General features: G+C 41.3%; 1 protein-coding gene across 1 annotated transcript in view; it reads left to right on the forward strand.

Annotated features, from left to right (window-relative positions):
• LOC111160977 (guanylate cyclase 2F, retinal) overlaps positions 1 to 20555 on the forward strand; it is an 87905-nt gene that overhangs the window by 16420 nt on the left and 50930 nt on the right. The window contains 5 exon segments of the mRNA XM_022524394.1: positions 5888 to 5948; positions 5950 to 6244; positions 7607 to 7686; positions 11592 to 11688; positions 16883 to 17014. Of these exon segments, the coding sequence (XP_022380102.1) occupies positions 5888 to 5948; positions 5950 to 6244; positions 7607 to 7686; positions 11592 to 11688; positions 16883 to 17014 (665 nt within the window).

Below are 20555 nucleotides of genomic sequence, written 5' to 3' on the forward strand. Positions count from 1 at the left end.
TCTGTAGAACTTGCCTCTTGGGCTACACTCTCTTCAGGGAAGAATACTCCCATCTTCTTGGGAGTCATAATCCTGGTTGTCACTATTCTAGGAGTCATGGTGGGTGGGGGGAGACTGGGACTCTCATTGTTAAGCAACTTCATCACTCTTTTTTGTGGCTTGCCTAACTTTTACCTTCCTTTGGATTCTGTGTCCCAGCTCCAGAGCTGTTCTGAATCAATTTAACCTGTTTCCAGCAGGGTTTGGCTTTCCTTAATAGAGGTGGAGATGGCAGATATCTAATCACTCCTTACAAGGACATTCAAAGGGCTGTCCTTCCTTTAAAGTCCTGCCTCACTCAAACTTCTACAGTACTTGGTGCCTCTAATTCCTACGCCTTTGTAGGATTCTTGCGGGGGGGGGGGAATCTGCTTGTTGTTTACCAACATTCCCGTTGGGGGAATGGTGTGGAAGGTTGGTGTTTCTGTTCCTTGTTCTCCTTGTTTGAGAGTGATATTTGAGAGGAAGAGGAGACTGAGGAAAAAAAATCTTGATCTCACTATCTTCAATCAGGAAGTCATGAAGGAAAAAAGAAGTTACAAAAAAGTTATTGGTGGACCTAGCAGTTACTTGATTTAGCAAAGATTTATTAAGCTCAGATATAACACGGTTAAGAGCATGGGCTTTGAAGGCAGAGTGCTGTACATTTACTTAAGCTCTCTGTATCTTCTTTTCATTATATTAAATTGGGAGTGATAATAGTGCCTACCTCATATAGTTGTTGTGAGAATTAAATGAGTTAATACACATAAAGAGCTTTCCTGGCACCTAATAGCTCCTTAATAAATGTTTATTATTAGTGGTATTAGTGTTGTTCTTTTTATTATTACTATGGGCTCAGCACTTTGCAGGTGATACCATGGAGAACAAAATAGAAATAAGGTCTTTTCCCCAATGAAGGGGAACGGTTTTACCATTTTAGGGTGCTAAGAACACTGGGTCTAAAATTGGGACTTTTAGGGGCACCAAGGTGGCTCAGCTAGTAGGGTGTGCAATTCTTGATCTCGTGGTTGTGAGTTTGGGCCTCATATTGGGTGTAGAGATTACTTACAAATAAAAAAATCTTAAGGTAGAATAAAATAAAATTGGGATTTTTACTTATTGGTCACAAATTCAAGACTGGGATAAGGTACTTGACCACTATTCTTCCAGGATGGTATTATTAGAGTTCTGTGTTTCTCTTCTGAAGTGCAGATAATAGCAGCTCTCATGTATTCAGTGCTTACTCTGTGCCTGGTAATTAACATAAATGTTCTCATCAGATCTGTAGATCTAGCCTACAAATTAGGTATTATTATCTCTACTTCATGGATGATGAAACTGAGGCTCAAGGTAACTTTTCCAAGGTCGTACAGCTGCTGGCAAGTGGCAGGGCTGGGATTCCAATACTGATCTGCTAACAGAACCTGACCATCTAACTACGTAATAAATTACACTGTATCCCATGTCCAATGCTTTATCAATGTAATATTGCTAAGTGACTAACACTTTGATTTGAATGGGTTTTTCAGATTGTTTTCCTCTAACCTAGGAGGTACTAGGACTTTATGAGGACCCATGAAAGGAGAACAGTAAATCAGGGGTGCCTGGGTGGCTCAGTCAGTTGGGAGTTTGCCTTTAGCTCAGACTGTGGTCTCCGGATCCTAGGATCTACCTCCCTGCTCAGCAGGGAGTCTCCTCCTCCCTTTCCCTCTGCCTCTCTCCCCACTCATGCTTGCTCTCTTTCTCTCTGTCTCAAATAAGTAAGTAAAATCTTTTTAAAAAAAGAGAGAGAGAACAAGGAATCAAAATGGAGGGATTGGGGGGTAGGAAGCCAGTGACAAACTTCCTAATTTAGTCTCAGGATGATTGGGCAAGGATTATCACTTTGTACCTTTAAAATTTGACTTCTGAAGTAAGGTTTTAGTGCCTACATCCTTTACTTTTGCTGTCTTCCTAATGCTTGTTTTCAGGAAAATGCTACTGGCTACAAATGCATATTGCTAGAACACACATTTGGGATAATTTTTCCAAATGTGGCCTTATTTGCCTAAGCAAAGGAAATCCTCTGGATTTCTCAGCAAGCCCAGGGGGCCCTGAAGCTCCTGGAACCCACTGGTTTCTATTAGCTTAAATATGTGTGCCTGTCAGGGGACGTGGTTAGGGCTGAAGCATTCCAGGATGGGGCCCACCAGACACTTGTCAGGAAAGGTTGCCTGCTACTTACAATGGCTACACTTATCTTTGTATATCATTCGATAAAAACAATAAGGGGATCATTCTATAAAAATAAAGGTATATTCCTGAGTATCATATCAAATAGATTGGGTTATTAGCCATCTCTTGGCTAAGTCTAAGGGTTGAGATAATGCATTGTTGGAGGTACCACATTGAATAAGAGGAATTTGATTACCATCTGGTTTCTTGATCTCTGTACATGCCTGGCTTTTTGTTCAAAAGTTATGTTGCCATTTTGCCCTTCAAATGATGCTTTCTGACCCAGGTATGTTTCAATCTATGTTTCTAAGGACAAAATACTTTGGAAGCCTGTTTTGTGTCTTGTGAGCACAGTAAATCGGAACTGATGATGGTCAACTTAACAACAGCATGAACCATTAAATTGAACAAATTCGAAAATCACTGCTCCTGACCCAGACCTTGTTTTCTTGGATACCAAACTCCAAGAAGCCTGGGGTAGAACTAGATAAATTTGCTGAATAACAAACAATCAATCGTCATTCATTTATTCATAATACATTCAATCAGTTTCAGGTCTATGCAGCAGGCAAAACTAATAGATTGAGTCATGAGTGTGATGTCAACAAGGTCATCTGCCTGACAGAAACTCCTGCCAATCCTATCGTGCTTCTTTGGAGCTGTAGTCAGAAGCGGGGACAGAAGGTGTGGAGACGGCCTTTCTTCCCTCACCCCATCTTCTACCTCTTCTTTCATTATTTGCAGCAGCTGCAGCTGGAGACCTTTTGTGACCAATGCTCACAGAGTGTGCCTTTGACTTACAGGAAGGGACAATTTCTACTACTGAAGGGCACCGAAGGGCACAGTGGGTGAAACAGCAACACAAACCAGCTGGGACACAAATTCAAGCCCTCACAGTGAGAGTGGGCCCTTGTGACAGTTCTTTTGCAACTGAACGCTATTGCTACAGCTATGCCCTTTCCTTTAGCTTCAGGTCCCTCTATTTTTGTGGCTCTGTGTGTGTATGTGTGTGCACGTATGCACATGCACGTGTGTAGTGTGTGTGTGTGTGTGTGCGAGCGCATGCGCACACGCACACACACGTACGTGGGCAGGTGTGCTATGTGGTGGAGGCTAGAGAATCCTGAAAAACAGGCTTCAGGTTTCAGTCGTCTTGGAGAGTTGCTGTCAGTCAGCTCTAATAGGGGTCACTCCAAGAACACAGAAGGCAGCATAGCCTGACTAGCTGAAAATCCTGTGAGATGGGTCAACTCAAAGGTGAGGGAGTTGTTTTTTAATAGTTTCAATCTTTGCTTTTGGCTGTAGGTAGATACAACTCTTTCCCAGAAGGCTCCGTGCCTTTCAAAACAGAATACTAGCATTTTCTCTGCTTTCAGGGGCTTGCTGCCCTGTGGTTTTTTTTTTTTTTTTTCTTACACTCATTTGTTTTACTAGTATTGATTTTATACTCCACCTTCCAGCCTTAACTTATTGTCATAACCTACCAAAGCCCCAGAAAACAGGCAGGCTCTCGCAAAAATCCTGAGGACAATTAAATGGAGCATCTGAGAAAGTCAAAAGGGAAAGTTAGTGAAAATGCTTTTAGGGACCTCAGTGTGTGTTAGGTGACTAACTGTGGATGCACATGGCACCTGTTCGCCATGCCTCCTTCTATAGTGTGTGTTAAGGCGAGTCAGTGGAGAGACATCCCTGGACAAACACTCAGGAAACTGAAATGTTGATTTCTGCCCTGCTCTTAGTTAGCTCTGTTATCTGGGGCAAGGTTTTTCACCTGAACCATTGGAAGAATGGAGCTGCTCTTAACAAAAATGGGGAAGATCATTATAGATGAAGCAGGAAGATTTTGGGTGAAAATCAGGAGCTTGATTTTGGGTACATTGAAAACTAGTGTCCATGTAAAGATATCAGAGTAGGTAGTTGACTTATGAGCCTGGAATTTAGCAAACAGTCTGGGCTGGAAGTATAAATCTGAGATTTATAGCATAAATGTGGTATTTAAAGCCATGAGACCAAGGGAGATCCCCAATGGAGTGAGTGTTGCTAGGAAAGAAGACCAAGGACTTTGCACCTAAAAAAGACTTCAGGTAATGCCTATTTCAAGCAAAAATGCTAAACTAAGAACAGATAACCTGTGTTCTAGTCCTGATTTTATGCCCCAGTCAGTGACCTTGACAGATCATTGAACTACTCTGAGCCTCCCTTTCCTGTCTAAAGAGATAGAGAGCTAGACCCAATGATCTCCAACTGTAGACATTTGTGGTTCTAGACATTTTAGAGAGGAAGAAACTGAAGCCCAGGGAGAGGGTATAAATGATTTGCCTAACATTCTGGTATTAGGAAGAGACCACAGGCCACTGTGTCTTCTTCTTCTGTATTGTTTTAACCCACGTATGTGTATTAGAATACCTGGGACGCTTTAGGAATACTGATTACTGGATCCCAAACCTAAAGCATCTCATTTTGTTTGTCTGCATTGGGTTTGGCATTGGTATTTTTGATACTCCTTGGGTAATTGACAACACGCTGCTCTGTCAACAGGGCTACTATAATTCTCTGCATCTTGACTTGTCTTTCCAACACAAAAATGATCCACTCAATTTTAAACCCTCTTATTCAGATGAAGGAGGAAGATAGCTTTCTAGTCCTGGTGAAACCAAAGTAGCAAGTATCAGCTTTCTCTGAAGGTCAGTAAAATGGCATGACCATCGCTTTCTTGAACTCAATTCTAGAGGTGAAATGTTATGGAAAACCGTGAAGCCATGGCCTGTGGCGGGGATGGGCAGGGATTGAGGGAGGGATTGTTCTCTCTTCCTCCCTACCTTTTTGGAATAGATACAAGTTTGTTCCAAAACCAAATTTACTAGGTCACTAAGCAGTGTGTCAGGGATAGTACACCAAATGCTATTGCTTTTACTTTAAATGTATGGCAGGCAGAGTCACGCTATCCACTGTAGAAGCCTTACCGCTTTACGGTGGCTTCTCAACAAAGCTTTGCCTCTTTGGACACCAGCAGGATATAGGGTTTGTTGATTAAAACCCACATTCTCCATGCATTACAACACTTGGCACTGTCTTTGGGGGAGTGTATGTGTATGTGTATGTATGTATCATACAGATACATGTTTGCATGTGTATGTGTGGGGTTGTGTGTTTCAAACTGTATTCTAGCATTCACTTTCTCCGGGGAGCACGTGTCTAGGAGAAGAGCCATTTTGGACTAAGACAGGACACAGACATGGACTGTGGAAACACATTATTTACAGCCTTACCACACTCACCTTCCATTCTAGAAGTGCCAGCAAAATGATTTTATCATGCATAATGCACTGGTAATTAACCTGGTAAATCTCCTTTGCGTGCCTCTTGTCTATTCCATACTTGTTTTTTTAGTGTCCTTTATAACTCTAAATCACTTTCTTAGTTTAGGAGCATAAAAATATATTGTGTATGACTGGTTTGCTCATAAAATTGTCATATTTGATATATTTAAAGATGTGAAGGCCTGGGGGAGAAACCAAGCAAGTCCTCAGAAACAATTGTTTTTTTTCCTCTGGGTCTTCATAGCTCTCCTCTACTCAGACGTGCAGCCCATAATAATGAACACAGGCTTGGAATACACTCTGAGATTGCTCTAGGGCGACCAGGGCTCAAGATAATTGTAATTTTTAAAAATATATTTCACCATTGTTTGGAACCACCTATAATTCAATTTATCGCACAAGCCATGAATAATGCTATGAAAGAAAATGGACAGGTTAGTGCTGCCAGCCTGGTTCAGCATTCCAGAAACACGCAGTTCTATGGATTCAGCCAGTTGATAAGGACAGATTCAAATGGAAATGGAATTGCAGCATATGTAATCCTGGACACCAACTGGAAAGAATGGGAACTCTATAGCACTTACACTGTGGACATGGAAACGGCTGGTGGCAGGCCCCCTCGAGCAGATGCACAATGCTGGTTTGCAGAAGGGAAGATCTGACGAGGTAAGGAATAGAAAAAATCATTGGTAGTCAATTTGGCTCAGCGTGGGTTACAAGGGAACCTATTTAAGGGAAGGTGTATTTTAACACCGGAACACTCAAAGAATCAGTCATTTGCATTCCGGGGAGATAAACATCTTGGCATTCCAGGTAGTTAATTTAAAATAATGAAGATGAGAGCTATTTTACAGCCTTGGAAAATCATCTACAATTTAAAAGCCACCCTCACTCATTTTCATAATGATCCCACTTCCAAAGAGGTTACTCTAAGAAGAGGAAGGCATGAATCTTTTCCTCAGTCTATTGTTGACGATGACCTGTGATCATTTTCCCTGCTAGAAAGATCACTGCTTCTTCCCTTGATGTATACAAAACCTGTAAGTCAGTTTGCATCAAGATATCATTTCTATACCCTTTCTTCTCTGAACTCCCACTGAACTAAAAGTCTGTATCTCACAGCTTAGCACCAAATTGCTTTTCAATTGTTTCTTGTGTATTGATTGTCTCTCCCCCCCACCAAACATACCGCTCCTTGAGGGCAGGTACCATAGCTAATAATTCTTATGTGCACCCCCCCCCAACCAACACAGTTGGTGTCCAATAAATACTTGCAGTTAGATTGACTGATGGAACTCCTCTAGCTTGAGGAAGAGTGGAAATTCCATCAAGTCTCCAAGAGCCAGAGGGGAACTTTGGCAGGATCCATATTATTCCTGTGTGAGTGTACACCACACCCTTCTAAAACCAAATGCATCTGTTTGAAATGGACTTCAGTTTCTAATTTGCTTGAGCATGACATACCCTACTACCCTGACGTTAGCGTCATCATATATTTCCTTCTGAAATCTTAGTAATCCATCCAAATGTTTAGGTTTCCTAGAGGTTAATTTACATCTCGGCGAAACCCTAATTATCAAAACAAGACTCACACTTGAAGGACAAGTGCTATGTTTTTCATCTATAACGCACAAGGTCTATGGACTCTAGTGAATTTAAAATGTCTTTTATTTTATGAAGGTGACATAATACTTACCCTTCACAGGTGAGATAACATATTTATTCTCAAAAATTCTATTGCCATCCACCTTAAATTAAGGTACTCAAAATTTTCCATTCATGGACTTTTTCCTCCAAAGCAACACCTGGGTCACCCTTAATTCATGTGATTTGTTATTGTCAGAGTGGTGAGTGGTTTTGCTTCAGAACAGTGAAATTGCTTTCTGTGTCCATAAAGTCAACAAGACATACTGTGCTGTAGAAAAATGGAATTAAGTTAGGTAGATGTGGCTTGATTTTAGACTCACCAGAAAGCACGAGGAGCTGCTTCGTGGTGCCCTTTATTTACAGCTTCTCTCTGGTAATGCAATTCTTCCTCTTGCTCTCTATAGGCATTGACCATGTCTTTGTGTGATGGTCTGACTTGCTTTGCTTATAGCCCTGCTATTAATGGATTTGCTTACTTTATATGGTACATTTTTTTTTGATATAAGCGTAAAAGGCCATAATAGCTTTGTTAGTATTTACTTCCAGGAAGTCATGTTTCAGTACAATTTCCTCATTACATGACCAACTGATTTTCTGTTTTCCATAGCGGTTTACTGTCCCTACTGGCACCATTTAGAGTGAAGTGTTTTCATGATGCCAAGAATAACTTCCTCAGCTGTGTTGTCGGTGTTGTTGTCTGTGAGTAAATCTGGCTTGCCCCATTATCGTGAAATAAGAGAACTAGTACTTTAGGGTCTGTATACTCCCTATCTGTGCTCCCTTTTCCACTGGCAGTCTCCACTACCCACCTCTTTCCTCAAATGGTATGGACTAGGACAAAATAAAATTGGGATATTTTAACTAGTTCCAAGAATTAGTCAGACTTTGGCAAGAATCCAGGTGTTGGGAATAATGGTCCTAGTTCCCAGGATTGTAGTGAGGATTATTAAATAAACTGAAGTATGTAAAACACCTAGAATAACACCTGACTCAGAGGAGGCACTCTGAGTGGTAAAGTCCTACCTCCTGCCCAGGCACATGGGATTCTCCCACTGATTATTGGGAGCCCAGAACCCTCACTTTGACACTCACACCTTTTGCTGTGGGTATTATACTCCAGATTCACACTGTCCTTCTTCCTTGGACAAAAGCTATCCTAGCTAATCATCAACGTCATCATTATCAACATGTCTTTGTCTTTCTCCCTCAGATCCCATAAAAGGTGACCAACTACTCTGATGAATGAATTCAGGATCGGGGCATAAATGGCATGGCTGAAGATGGCTTAATAGGATGCTCCTTTTTCATAATCTTGGCATTTTAACAGTTGACCTCTCCCCAAATTAAGATGATTTGGGGAAAGTAAAAAAATGAAATCAACCATGACGCTCCCACTTCACACTTTCCATCCTGCTAACCACACCTTTGTTATCTTTTTGTAAGAGTGGTCCTCACAACAATATGACACGAACTTGGTGGGAATGGAGTGGAGCTCCTTTGGCAAGTTCTGAGAAAAATATCCAGAGTGTACTAAACAGCTGTGTAAATTTGGACAAGGCACTACACCTCTCTTAGCCAGAATTTTCTCATTTGTAAAATGAAGGGATTGGATTAAGTGAAATTGAAGAGCCCTTCCAGTTCTGATGTTATAATGAGTCTGTGAAATCCTAGCTCGAAACTCTAACAGGTGGTACTCTTAGCGTTTAGTATGTTGGCATCACAGCAAAAAACAAACAAACAAACAAACAAACAAACAAAACCCCCCCAAAACCACTCTTATTCAATTTCCTTATATTAGAAACTTGATAAAGCCATACAGAGTGGTGGGTATCTTGTGAATTGTTAAAACACACTTGACAAAAACATTATATCAAAGGTGGTTCTTCTTTTTAATTTCTGCGACTGTGACATACTCCGGCTCAGAACAGAAATTTAACGTATTGAGTTTAGTTGCCGCCTAAGACCAGAGTATTGAGTTAACATCATTAGATGCTCAGGGAAAATAAATGCCATCTAATCAGAAATCTCCCCTCTCTAGGGAGATTCGAAGAGTAGTGGGCTCTGGCTACATAATGCCAAAACATCCCGTGGCAAGATTGAAAACGGAGTCACTAAGCTGCTTAGGTTACTTGTCAACCTCCCACCTCACCCTCCCCCCTCCAATGACTGGCCTCACCGGTCTTTCCCATGGAAAGGACTGGTTCTTTCGGCTTAGAGTGAGCTCAATCTGCAATTCTTGTGAAGGCAAGGGGGAAAAGTCTATAAAATCACAAGGGGGGGATGTTTGGAGTTTGTGGGCTGAAGGGCCGAGAAGGCTGGAGAGGGACATGATTGGAGATGGACATGATTGGAGAGGAAAATGAGTTTGAGACAATTGGTACTTGAAGTGGTCACCGAAAACTCAGAGATGGGAGAGCGGCACATCATTTCCCAGAGTCACTTGGTCCTTGGTACTTCAGCTAACAGAGCACAAAAGATGCCCTCTCTTTGCTGTCTGCCTCCTTCTCTCTGCCCACCACGGCTGCAATCAGAACTGAGTGTCTGATGAGTGTCTGTAATAGATGGTGATTACTTGCAGGAAAGTGACTCTCTGTGTTTTGATTGTTTAAGTTTTTTTTTTCCCAGAAAGAAAGACGTGCAAAGAACCCAACCACCCCAAAACAAAGGATTCTTTGAACTCCTCCTTTCTCCCGACTCTGAACCAGATTGCCTTGCCTTTCTATAAAGCTCTTCAGTGCTTTGTAAAACTAATGATGATAATGATAATAATGAGCTCTTATACTTTCATGGTGCTTCATGCTTTTTGAAGCACTTTCACATATATTATCTCATTTGATTTTCAAAACAACTCTATAAGCGGGTAACGCACAAACCATTATCTGGCTAGACAGATGAGGACACGGAACATGAAGATGTTAAATTATTTACCCAAGGTCATCTGGCTAATTAATGACAGAATCTGCACTGCATCCCAGGTCTCTGGATTGGGAGTCCAGTTGTCTTTCTACTAGAGTGTGTAGCATGGTTATTTTCACAGGTGTGCCTGCTTTAAGACATCACCACACATATGAAACAGATAAGTTAGGGGGCGAAGCTTTACTTCGCCAAAAGATTCATGTGCTTTACCCAAGAATTCACTACAGGGCGCTTTTAATTTTCACCACAGGGCAGCAGCTCCCACAGTGATAAGGGTCATACTTGTGGGCAGACAATTAGAAACACATTAATTGTTTGTTTACAAACCAGTGGAGTCACTGAGACAAACAGACAGTGTTACTGGTGCTTAAAGCTACAGTGACATCGCAGACTTGCTTACAGTAACTTGACAAAGCGTTTTGATTCAGTGGTTGTTTTCCACACTCTGGCACAGGCTCTAATACATTTCATAGGGTGGCCATTAAGGGGTTGTGGAAAAAGCGAAGCCAAACTGTAGCTGTCAGCATCCACAAGACAAAACAGAACAAAACAACCACACAGACTAAATCCAAGGTATCCTTCAGGTCCTTAAGTTGCCAGGTCAGCTCAACTGAGATGACCTACCTGGCAGTGTGGGTAGACATCAAAAACTCCTATGTGTCTAGTAATTGATTTATAGGAAATAATTACATTTGCTGCAAATTAATGGGCATGTTTGAAGAGAATCAGGTTTAAATTGTGTCTATGTAATGCACAGACAAGAGACCAATTCAGTGAAAGAAAAAAAAAAAAAACCCAGTCAGCCTACTTGTTTGGAATCATGTAGACAAAGCAACCAACTGATTGAATTTTTCCACTTTTCAACCTGTTGCTTTGGCAACGCATAGATGCTACTTCACAAGACAAGTGGTCTTGTGGACAGAAATCTGGGCCCGCAGCCAGGGACCGAGGACTGGAGTCCCAGCTCTGCCTCAGGCTAGGGAATTGCACAATTTGCTTAATTTTGTTTTGTTTCTTGAATGTGTTTTTGTGCCTATAAAATGGAGATGAATGCTTCTTGGCCTGGGTATTATTAGAATATGTACTGTGGCATATGAGAAAGGGTGGTGAGTTCTTTATGAGTATTGCAAGGTGTTGTTTTGAATGTGCTCTTGATGTGGGATCACCATTTTGGGGTGGGGGGATCGCCATTTTATTAGTCTGACTTACTGTCCCCATGCAGCAGCCTCATCCTTCCCTTTTGATGTCTCTTCAATAGCATCTTCATTTTTCTCTTTTGGTCTTTGTAATTTTGTGAGTGGTGAGAATCAGGGTTGTTGTTTCTCTTTGCTGTGAGTATGAGGGTAAAGATTTATGTGTAGTTAGTCTCCCCATTATCTTGTATATTTTAAAACTTCCATCACAGGGCAAATTTATCCTGGGTTCACAAAATACCCAGCTCCCTGTGACCCTCTGATTTTATACTTGTTTCAGGTGTCGTATAAATAAAATCCAGTTGATTAAAGGACCCTATAGAATTCTACTGACTTTGAAGGATGTGACGTTTATCAATCCCCACTTTGGCAGTAAGGTAAGGAGCAACCCCCTCCCTTGCTCCACTGTCCAATATGGTATTCACAAGCCACAGGTGACTATGGAGCACTTAACATGGGCCGAGTCTGGGGGCACCTGGGTGGCTCAGTCGTTTAAGGGTCTGTCTCTTGATGTCGCCTCAGGTGTTGATCTCAGGGTGGTGAGGCTGAGCCCCGTGTCAGGCACTGCGCTCTGTGTGGAGTCTGCCTGAGGTTCTCTCTCTCCCCCAACTCATGCTCTCTCAGTCTCTCTCTCTCAGTATCTCACTCACATCAATCGGTCGATCTTTGAAAAAAAGCACATGGTGAGTCTAAATTGAGATGTGCTCTAAACGTAAAATATACCCTGGATTTAGAAGGTTTAGTACAAAAACATGTAAAATATCTCATTAAATTAAAAAGATTAATTACATGTCAAAATGATGATACTTTGGATGTTGTGGGTCAAATAAAGCATATCTTCTGCCAGATCAGCTCTCACTTCTGCCCTTAGAGATTCTATGTTGCCACTAATGGTCTTTTCCAACCTAGCCATTGCCTGGATAATTGTTACCCTGAATTCCCTTTCCAACATACTGTTTATGTCCATATCCAATAGTTCTGTGGCAGAGGGCACAGTCCCTGAATTTTTCCTCTGTTGGGTGTTCCTCCTCCTAGTCATTTTGGTGAGAAGTGGTTGAGGGGATGTAGAGCTGAGTATATCAACCGTGATTCAGGCAAGGTACACCTCTCCATGAATGATCTCCTGCCCCTGTAGAGATCCAGAAGTGTATAATCTTACATCTCAGGCTGATTTCATGGGTGTTCAGAGTATTCTGGTAGATATTTAGCTCAATTCAGGGGACCAGTTGAAACAGGGTCGCCTTCTCTGCCATCTTGCTCCTTCCCTCTGAATAAAACATATTAAGATTATTCTTACCTGCTTCTTATGTTTTTTTTTTAACGTGACTATTAGAAAGATTAAAAATACATATGTGACTCAGGTTACAGTTCTAGTGGAAGGTGCTGTCTTACAACAGTTTTGTGAAGGCCACGCAGTGCACTTTGAGCAACAATGTAGCTTTGACTTCATATAGCCCTTCTTCAGTATATCTGAACTCCACGTTCGAGTGCTCATTCCTCAAGGGCAGAGATCCATTTTCTTTTAATGTTAGCCCATAGCTCCCAACCTTGTGCTGATAGTGTAATAGGTGCTTGCCAAAGTTTGGTAAGTGAATCAATGAGTGAAAATCAGTTGAATGTCCCTGGGGGGTGGCCCGCGGTTCTGTTCTGATGGTTATTGTGTAACAACTGGCGCTCTTCACTGAATGCCTGTTCTGGCCCTGGACTAGGCTTTGTGAGGAAATTATAGCTAAGTCAGAGATGCAAATTATACCACACAAGGGAGCTGATAGCTGCCATATTGCACAAAAGACACTAGAAATATGGTGAACGTCAGAGGAGATGTATCAGTGGAAGAAGGGTTTTTTTTTTTAAGAGACTCAGCACTAAAGCTGGGTCTTAAATAAGGACAGATAGGATTTGTCTAGGTCACAGGTCACAAACTGGTAACCACTTTTGTTTGACCCTTATAGTTATAAAAAATAGTGGCCAGAACTTTGAAATTGGGAGTTTGCACATAAAGACCTGGATTTCTGGGTATTTTAATTTTTTAATTTTCTTATTTTTTTTAAATGATTTTAAAAATTTATTTGACACAGAGAGAGAGTACAAGCAGGGAGAGTAGCAGGCAGAGGGAGAAGCAGGGCCAAAGGCAGATGCTTAACTGACTGAGCCACCCACACTCTCCTCTGGGTGTTTTATAAAGGCTGGAAGATCTGTCAGCCTTGGGAATTATCATGGCAATTGTTCCGGACTCAGTAGTAGTTGCCCTTTTCGGAAGAAGCATGCTCTCTGCATTTTGACCCACTTGCCATCACTCTCTACTATCTTACATTCAGTCTATGTGACCAATTTGTATTTACCTTCCTGACCCCTGTAGGCAGAGAAAACAGCATAAACAAAAGCTTGGAAAAAAAGAAAGCATGAGGAAGAGTTTTGTCAACTGTAGTAGTAACGGGAGAGGTTGTCTCTTTGTGCCCAGTCTATGTGGCCAAAATGAAGACATTTGCTTGTCCAAATTCTAGTATAGTGGTAGCAGGATGTAAGGAGAGAATGCAAACACATCCTATTTGTCCCCACGTGACATTTACTTTTACTAAACCAGTATACCAGGTCTGAGAATTCAGGATCTCTGTGACCAAACTGATCATTTGCGTAAACGTGGCGGAGAAAGGTATACTTGAACTAGTTGGCTGGGTGATGATGGGATTACATGGCAATACTCTGTGCAGTTGGAATCAGATGAAATGTTCAGCTGTTTAGCTTAATTCTCAGTTACAACCCTAACTCTGATTTGTTCTAGTCATCTAATTTTTTTTTGTAAGGTTGATATTATGTTCCTGGAAATGTACTGCTAAATGCCAAAATTATCATTGTGGCTGAAAGCTACATTCCACTCTCATGCTGTAAAGATGTACTGATGTTAGTCTCTATTTTTGAAGCCACCAGAAGACCCTGGACCTCACTCAGGGTGGTAGAATTTGTCTGGATTTGTCATACCCCATATGCCTCGTATGAAATTTCTCACCTTCATCAGAAGAGGCAGATACTGGAGTGCAAGCTCTGATAGATAACCTGATACTGAGAAAACAAGTAGTTACTTCTATGACAAGATATTTTATCCAGAAATGGGTAATCTGTAGTAAAAGCAGGTGATTAGAAGTCATCTTTCTAAACACAGCAATGTTTACTAAAGTGGTCAAGAGCAATAAACCTGTTTTTAAAAATCCCACTTCTGGGATGGTATTCAGTTCATGTCCATTGCCTCGAAGTTTTGGCTCTCAAGTGTCAAAGCAACAAACACAGATCAATTTCGGGCTGAATTAACTCTCTCTTTGCAGAGGCTTTGCAATAATCCAGTGAAGTGTGGAAAAGCTCCCCCTGCCCTTCTCTCTTTCCTACCGAGACACAAAACATGTTTGGGTTTCGTACAGCATTGCAAGAAATCACCAAAGATAACAGAATAGGGCTACTTTCAGATGAACAAAGTACCCAAGTTTTTAAAATCTTGCTCATGATGATAGATCCTTTCATTCACTTGTGCATACATTTTGACGTAGTGAGAGAGAAAAAAAAACACAACCAATAATCACTTTTCACTGCATTAAGTGAGAAAAATGAAGAGCAACAGGGACTGATAGCCTTATAGGGAATGTTTATTTTATTTTATTTTTTTTTACTATTTTGGCCCTGGTGGAAAAGGATGGCATTATTCTAGAACATAGTTCTTGAACTCCAGATCCTTTTTGGCATTTGGTTTGTATCAGTTTCTGATAGGAAAAGGTAGGGGAAGTGTACATTTTCCTAAATCGCTGTGTGGTCACAAACTTGCAGCTGGCTGTGTCTAATCAGTCAAGAAGCCAAGCCAAGAATTCCATCCAAATGGAATGTCTGAAAGTATAAACTCTTGGTGAATATAAAATTAATCCAGTCCAGAAAAATTGGCAGGTCAGTAGAAGTCAGGTCAGGAAAGGAAGTTTTTAGAAGAAAGTAAAGCTGAAGCCCAAATGTATGTGGATTTTGGCAGATTCTCTTGCTTTCTCCTGTGCCCCTTCACGCAGGGGTCTATGTCTCAATATACAGATCTAGGTGCTCCTGCTGAGATATGAAAATAAAGAATGAAAGAGAAGTAGATTCTTCCCTGGCCTCGCTCTGTTGAGGAGAGTTCAGGTTGATGCAAGGGTTATGTGAAGAGTCAAGTTTTACATCTTGTCTGAATTGCGAGCTGTTGGGATTTCAACACATTAAGAGCTGGGTATAGTTTACTAGTGCCTTGGAACTTCGTGATAGTCTTGTCTTGATAGAATGAACTTAACTCAGGGCTAAATCGACTAGTTATCTTCAGTTTATCAAAGACCATTAAGAGCAGAGTATGTGAAAGTACTTAAGATTCATTTTTATTGGCAAGCAAGAGTGAAACAGAGCGTGGTGCATTCGAAAAAACACAAGACTGGGAATGGTAACATCCATGTTCCTCTTCCAGTGCCTATAGCCCTCACTAGGTCTATATTTCCTTGTTGTAAAATGAGGGTGTTAGAGTTGAGGAGTGTGGGGGCTAGCCTACACAATAATAGCTCTGAATTACTGTAATTTCAAGAAAGGCACATTTGGAGACATGGAGAAGAATATGAGGAACATGTTGATTTATGATTTTTTTCTTATGAAATAAGTCTGCTGGTTTAGTTGAAGATAAAGCTGTTCGATTTTAAAAGTTACTACAGATTACAGATAAGTCTTCCTCTTGTCGTTCAACGGTGCATTTCCTGGTCCTCTTTTACCAGACTTATGTGTACAAGTTAGCAAATCAAGGAATAAGGAACTTGGTCTGTTTAAGCATCAGACTCATAAATCATGGGCAGACGATCTACTCACTCTCTACTCTCTTATTGCTTTCTGGGATACCTTCTGCCATTAATCTTGTCTGCACAACGAAGGCTGCCATTCAAGATGGTATAACAAAAGGAGCCAGGCGTGAGAGCCAGAAGGGTGGGATTATGTGCTAGTTCTGCTGTTGATTTTTTCCAAAATGTTAGATGCTTGTGTTCTTATTTTTGTCTATAGAGTGAGGATCCCAGATTAAATTATGACTGGTGTTCTTCTCTGCCCCCCCAAATTTCTGATTCCTTTTTTAAACATTTTTTAATTTATTCATTTGAGAGAGAAAGAGAGTCTGTGAGAGAGGGGGAAGTGTGGGGCAGAAGGAGAGGGAGAAGCAGACTCCTCACTTGATGCCAGGACCCTGGAGTCATGACCTGAGCCAAAGGCAGATGCTTCACTGACTGAGCCACCCAAGCGTCCCCCAAATCAGAGATCAAATCCTTTCTAGGAGATGGAGGTACCTGCGAACATTTACCTTTCTTTCATGATATACAGAGGTGAAGCATGATAACAAACCTAGCCTAAAAAAAGTTGTGCTGGGGGATGGGCAAATTAATCTCATGTTTACAAAGTTCAACTCATATAGTTACTATCTGAGGAAAAAAAAAAGAAAAAGGAAAGCCAGATGAGCGCAGTATCTATACCACAGTTCATTGCTTTGTCCTAAATCATGAGAGTTTTGTTTATAACCTTTTTTCCCTAATCCTTTCACAGAGAGGAAGTTGTACCAGTGTAAGCTTCCAGATCATCTCAGAAGTCCAAAGTGGAAGGTTTCCAAGGTTCCCCTTTTTCTCAGGGAGTCTAACTCCAGCTACCTATGAAAACTCCAACATATCCATTTACGAGGTAGGCTATCCAACAGCTATCTTATCTGCTGACATCTTGGTTTTTAAAATGAGACAGTGATTTAGGACTTAGTCTTTGGGTAAAAATATTGAGACTTTTGGAAAATCTTTCCAGTTTTTTGTTTGCTATCCACTCATGGACTTGTTTTCCTAACCTTTTGGACAATGATTTTCCTCAGCAACTGATCTACTTATTTATAATTTCATTAATCTTTCAAATCCATCTATTTATTGTGCATGTGAAAAAATAGTCAGGGGGTGCCTGGGTGGCTCAGTCAGTTAAGCATCTGCCTTTGGCTTGGGTCGTGATCCCAGGGTCCTGGGATCGAGCCCCATATCAGGCTCCCTGCTCAGTGGGGAGCCTGCTTCTTCCTCTCCAGCTCCCCCTTGCTTGTGTTCCCTCTCTCACTATCTCTCTCTGTCATAAATAATTTAAGAAACAATTAAAATCCTTAAAAAAAAGTTGGCAGATCCATGCAGTTTATCATGTCATTCATTCTAGAAGATAGCGTATAATAATAGAAGAAATGACTTCCTGACTTCCTGAGTCACCTGTTTGTGATGGAATGTCTAGAAATATGTTTGTGTAAAGTTTTGGGCAAACCCTTCCCTTCAAATTCTAGTTGTTCTTCCTGTACCTGTTACCCTCTGATATTATTGAAATCTTTTAAAAATTATTTCTTTTTTTCCTCAGCCTGTGCTCTCTATTGGAGTAACAGGTGACCTTCTGCTGTGTAAAATGGAAATTTTTTTTTTTTTAAATTTCACTTAAGTTTCTGTCTTTCAAGTTTAAGAGGCCACTCGTGGCCCCTTGTTCTTAGATACTGGAATTTGGCAACCAGAACAAATCTTGCAACAGCTGGAGAGATGAACTGTTTCTTCGCAGCAGGAAAGAGTTAAGCAGGGGGTAAGAGGGAAACTAGTCCCTCCTAAGTGATGCCTTCCCAGTGTGCTTTCCTTGTTTTGTTTGAAGATACTCCAAAAAGCAGCAAACACTTTCAACATCAATAGTAACTACAAAGAAAGTCCAAAACAGGACAGAATGAGTTTTTTGACTGCCCAACATATTGAATTTTCCGAGTGAGTGCTCTCCTCCATTGGCCAAATAATTGCCAGATGCCTAAAACACCAAGATTGGCATGGTATATATTTGGTCAGTGTACCTGAGGGCTCTGACTTAAAATTTGAAGCAGGAAACCTCCGGATCTTGCCTTGAAGCTCATTGACCCAAAGAGGAGATTTGCTTCAAGTGTAAACTTGTGGTTTTGGGGAATTGACAGCTCTACTCTCTCAAAGACCAAAACCAAGATAATCACAAAGCTTTTAAATGTCAAATGCAGTGGGCTGATGGTTTTATGAGTATACGGACACTGCTAAGATTCTGAAATAAATTTCAGTAATCTAGGGTGGTCTCTTGGTTTTTTAACTGTAAAATGAGGGGTTGAACCAAATTTTTAATCATGGATACTCATTGGAATCTCCATGGAAACCTGAAAAACATACCTGTGCCTAGCCTCTGCCACTAGTAACTATGATTAGGTCGGTATGGGGTGGGCTGAGGCATTGGAATTTTTTTCAAGATTCCTTATGTGTGTAGCCAGGGCTGGGGATGGATGAATTAAGAGAGCTCAAAGGCCTCTTCTGACTCAGATATGCTACATGACTCTCTGATGCTGTGGAAGAATTTATGTATCGAGTTGTGGTATGTTTTGTTTGGTGGAGACAGAAGGTTATAGTGTAGAATTGAGAAAGGGAAAAAGTAAACATCTGTACATAACTGGCCTATAAGAATCTGTCAGATATTTCCACCTCTTGGAAGGAGGCAGAGAGTTGAGTTAGTTCCCATAATGACTATTGCTCAGTCAGAGCATGAGGATTTCTCAACTGAGGCCAAAGGGAGCCTTTATCTGCACAAAAGAAGGGTGTTAGTGAGAATAATACCACACCATGAAGTCAAGATTAGGCTGATGGCAGGGTGTGAAGGAAACCACAGAAGAGGAAAACTGCCTGGCTAGGGCTGAAGAGGACTGTAGGAAGGAGTGAGTTAATTGAACCAACAGATCAAACAAAGAGGTTCAATGTGCTTTCTGAAACGGTCCTCTGTTGGGAATGTTTTAAAGAAGATTCGTTATCTAGATTCTGTGTGAAATAAATCAGCTTTTCATAAGAATTGTCACTGGAAGATCTGCAAGTTCCAGCTAATGGGCCTGGAGGAGCAGATGACTAATAACAAAGGACAGGCTTCCCCAAAGGACAGGTATTTCTATCAGTGATTCCCACTTTGATTGTACACAGAGATGCGTCCCTACCTTAGCCACTGGACCAGAAAATCCACCCTTCTCTCATAGATCCTCTTCGAGAGAGGAGAGGAAAGCTAGGTGAGCAGACCGCTGGGAAGAGAAAACTCCCCAGATATGGTGGGAACATGGCACTGTCTGCTCTGATAGCCACAGTCTAGGGGAGAGGGGTGAGGTGGGCATGAATGCAACCCTGATAGGCTCAGCGAGAACCCACTGAACTTACCGTCCCTTTTAATCTCTGACTCCTTCTGCCTCTCAAACTCTCCCTATGTTTTCCTCTTTGTCTCCTTTCTCTCACCCCTTTCCCCGCACAGCCTCCCCATCATCTTCCCTTCCCAGAGCCTTTTTTCTTCTATTTTCCCACCTTCTTCTATATCTCCCAGAGCTCTGTCTCCACACGCCCCCACCGTCTCCTTTCCACCAACCACTTCTCTCATCACAGAATTGTCTAGCTCTGTCCGTTAGAAAACTGGGGCTCAGACCAACGAAGTGGTTGCTCTGAGGCCACCGCTGAATTTGAGGCACAGACAGATCCAGGACCTAGTTCTCTTGACTCTTAGTCAATGCTCCATGGCCTTAGTGCAAAACTGATGGACTTTAAATTACTTCTAAAAACTTTAGTGGCTAGAGTTGGATGTTTCTTCCTCTTAATTAAAAACTGAATGATGAATGAAGTATTTTATCATTCTCTCTCTTAAAAGAAAAAACAAAACAAATAATGCATGTGTGGTGAAGATAAAACCTGCCTGTTTCCTTCCTTTTCCTCATTATTCATGAAGTAGAACACACACAGACTCAATAAAAATCTGCTTATAAAGTTTGTGAAAACTATTTCAATCTTAAAATAAATACACACAAATCCCCCAAACCAAAGAAAGCCATGAGAGAAAAGAGCAATAAAGTAGAAAGTGGAAAGGGGAAGACCTTGGTTCTGTTACTACCTAGCCTTCTGACCTTGGGCAAGTCACTTCATCTCTTTAGACTTCAGTTTCTTTACCAAAATATGAAGGGATTAGAACAGGGATACCCAAGACCCTTTCCAGCTCTCAAATTTGATGATTTGGCTGGGGGGAAAAAGGCTCGGCTTAATGATCTCTAAAAGGTAATAAGCCAGAGAGAGGCTAACCCCTCTCTACAATAAAGCTGACTCCAGGAAGACAGTATTAGGTACTGGTTAGAGGTAGAGTTAGGGAGTTAGGGTTGCCAGTCCTGATGTTCAGGTTGTGCACTGCATAAGGGCAC

Source organism: Enhydra lutris, unplaced genomic scaffold, assembly GCF_002288905.1.
Source record: "Enhydra lutris kenyoni isolate GAN:26980312 unplaced genomic scaffold, ASM228890v2 scaffoldscaffold80, whole genome shotgun sequence".
Lineage (NCBI taxonomy): Eukaryota > Metazoa > Chordata > Mammalia > Carnivora > Mustelidae > Enhydra > Enhydra lutris.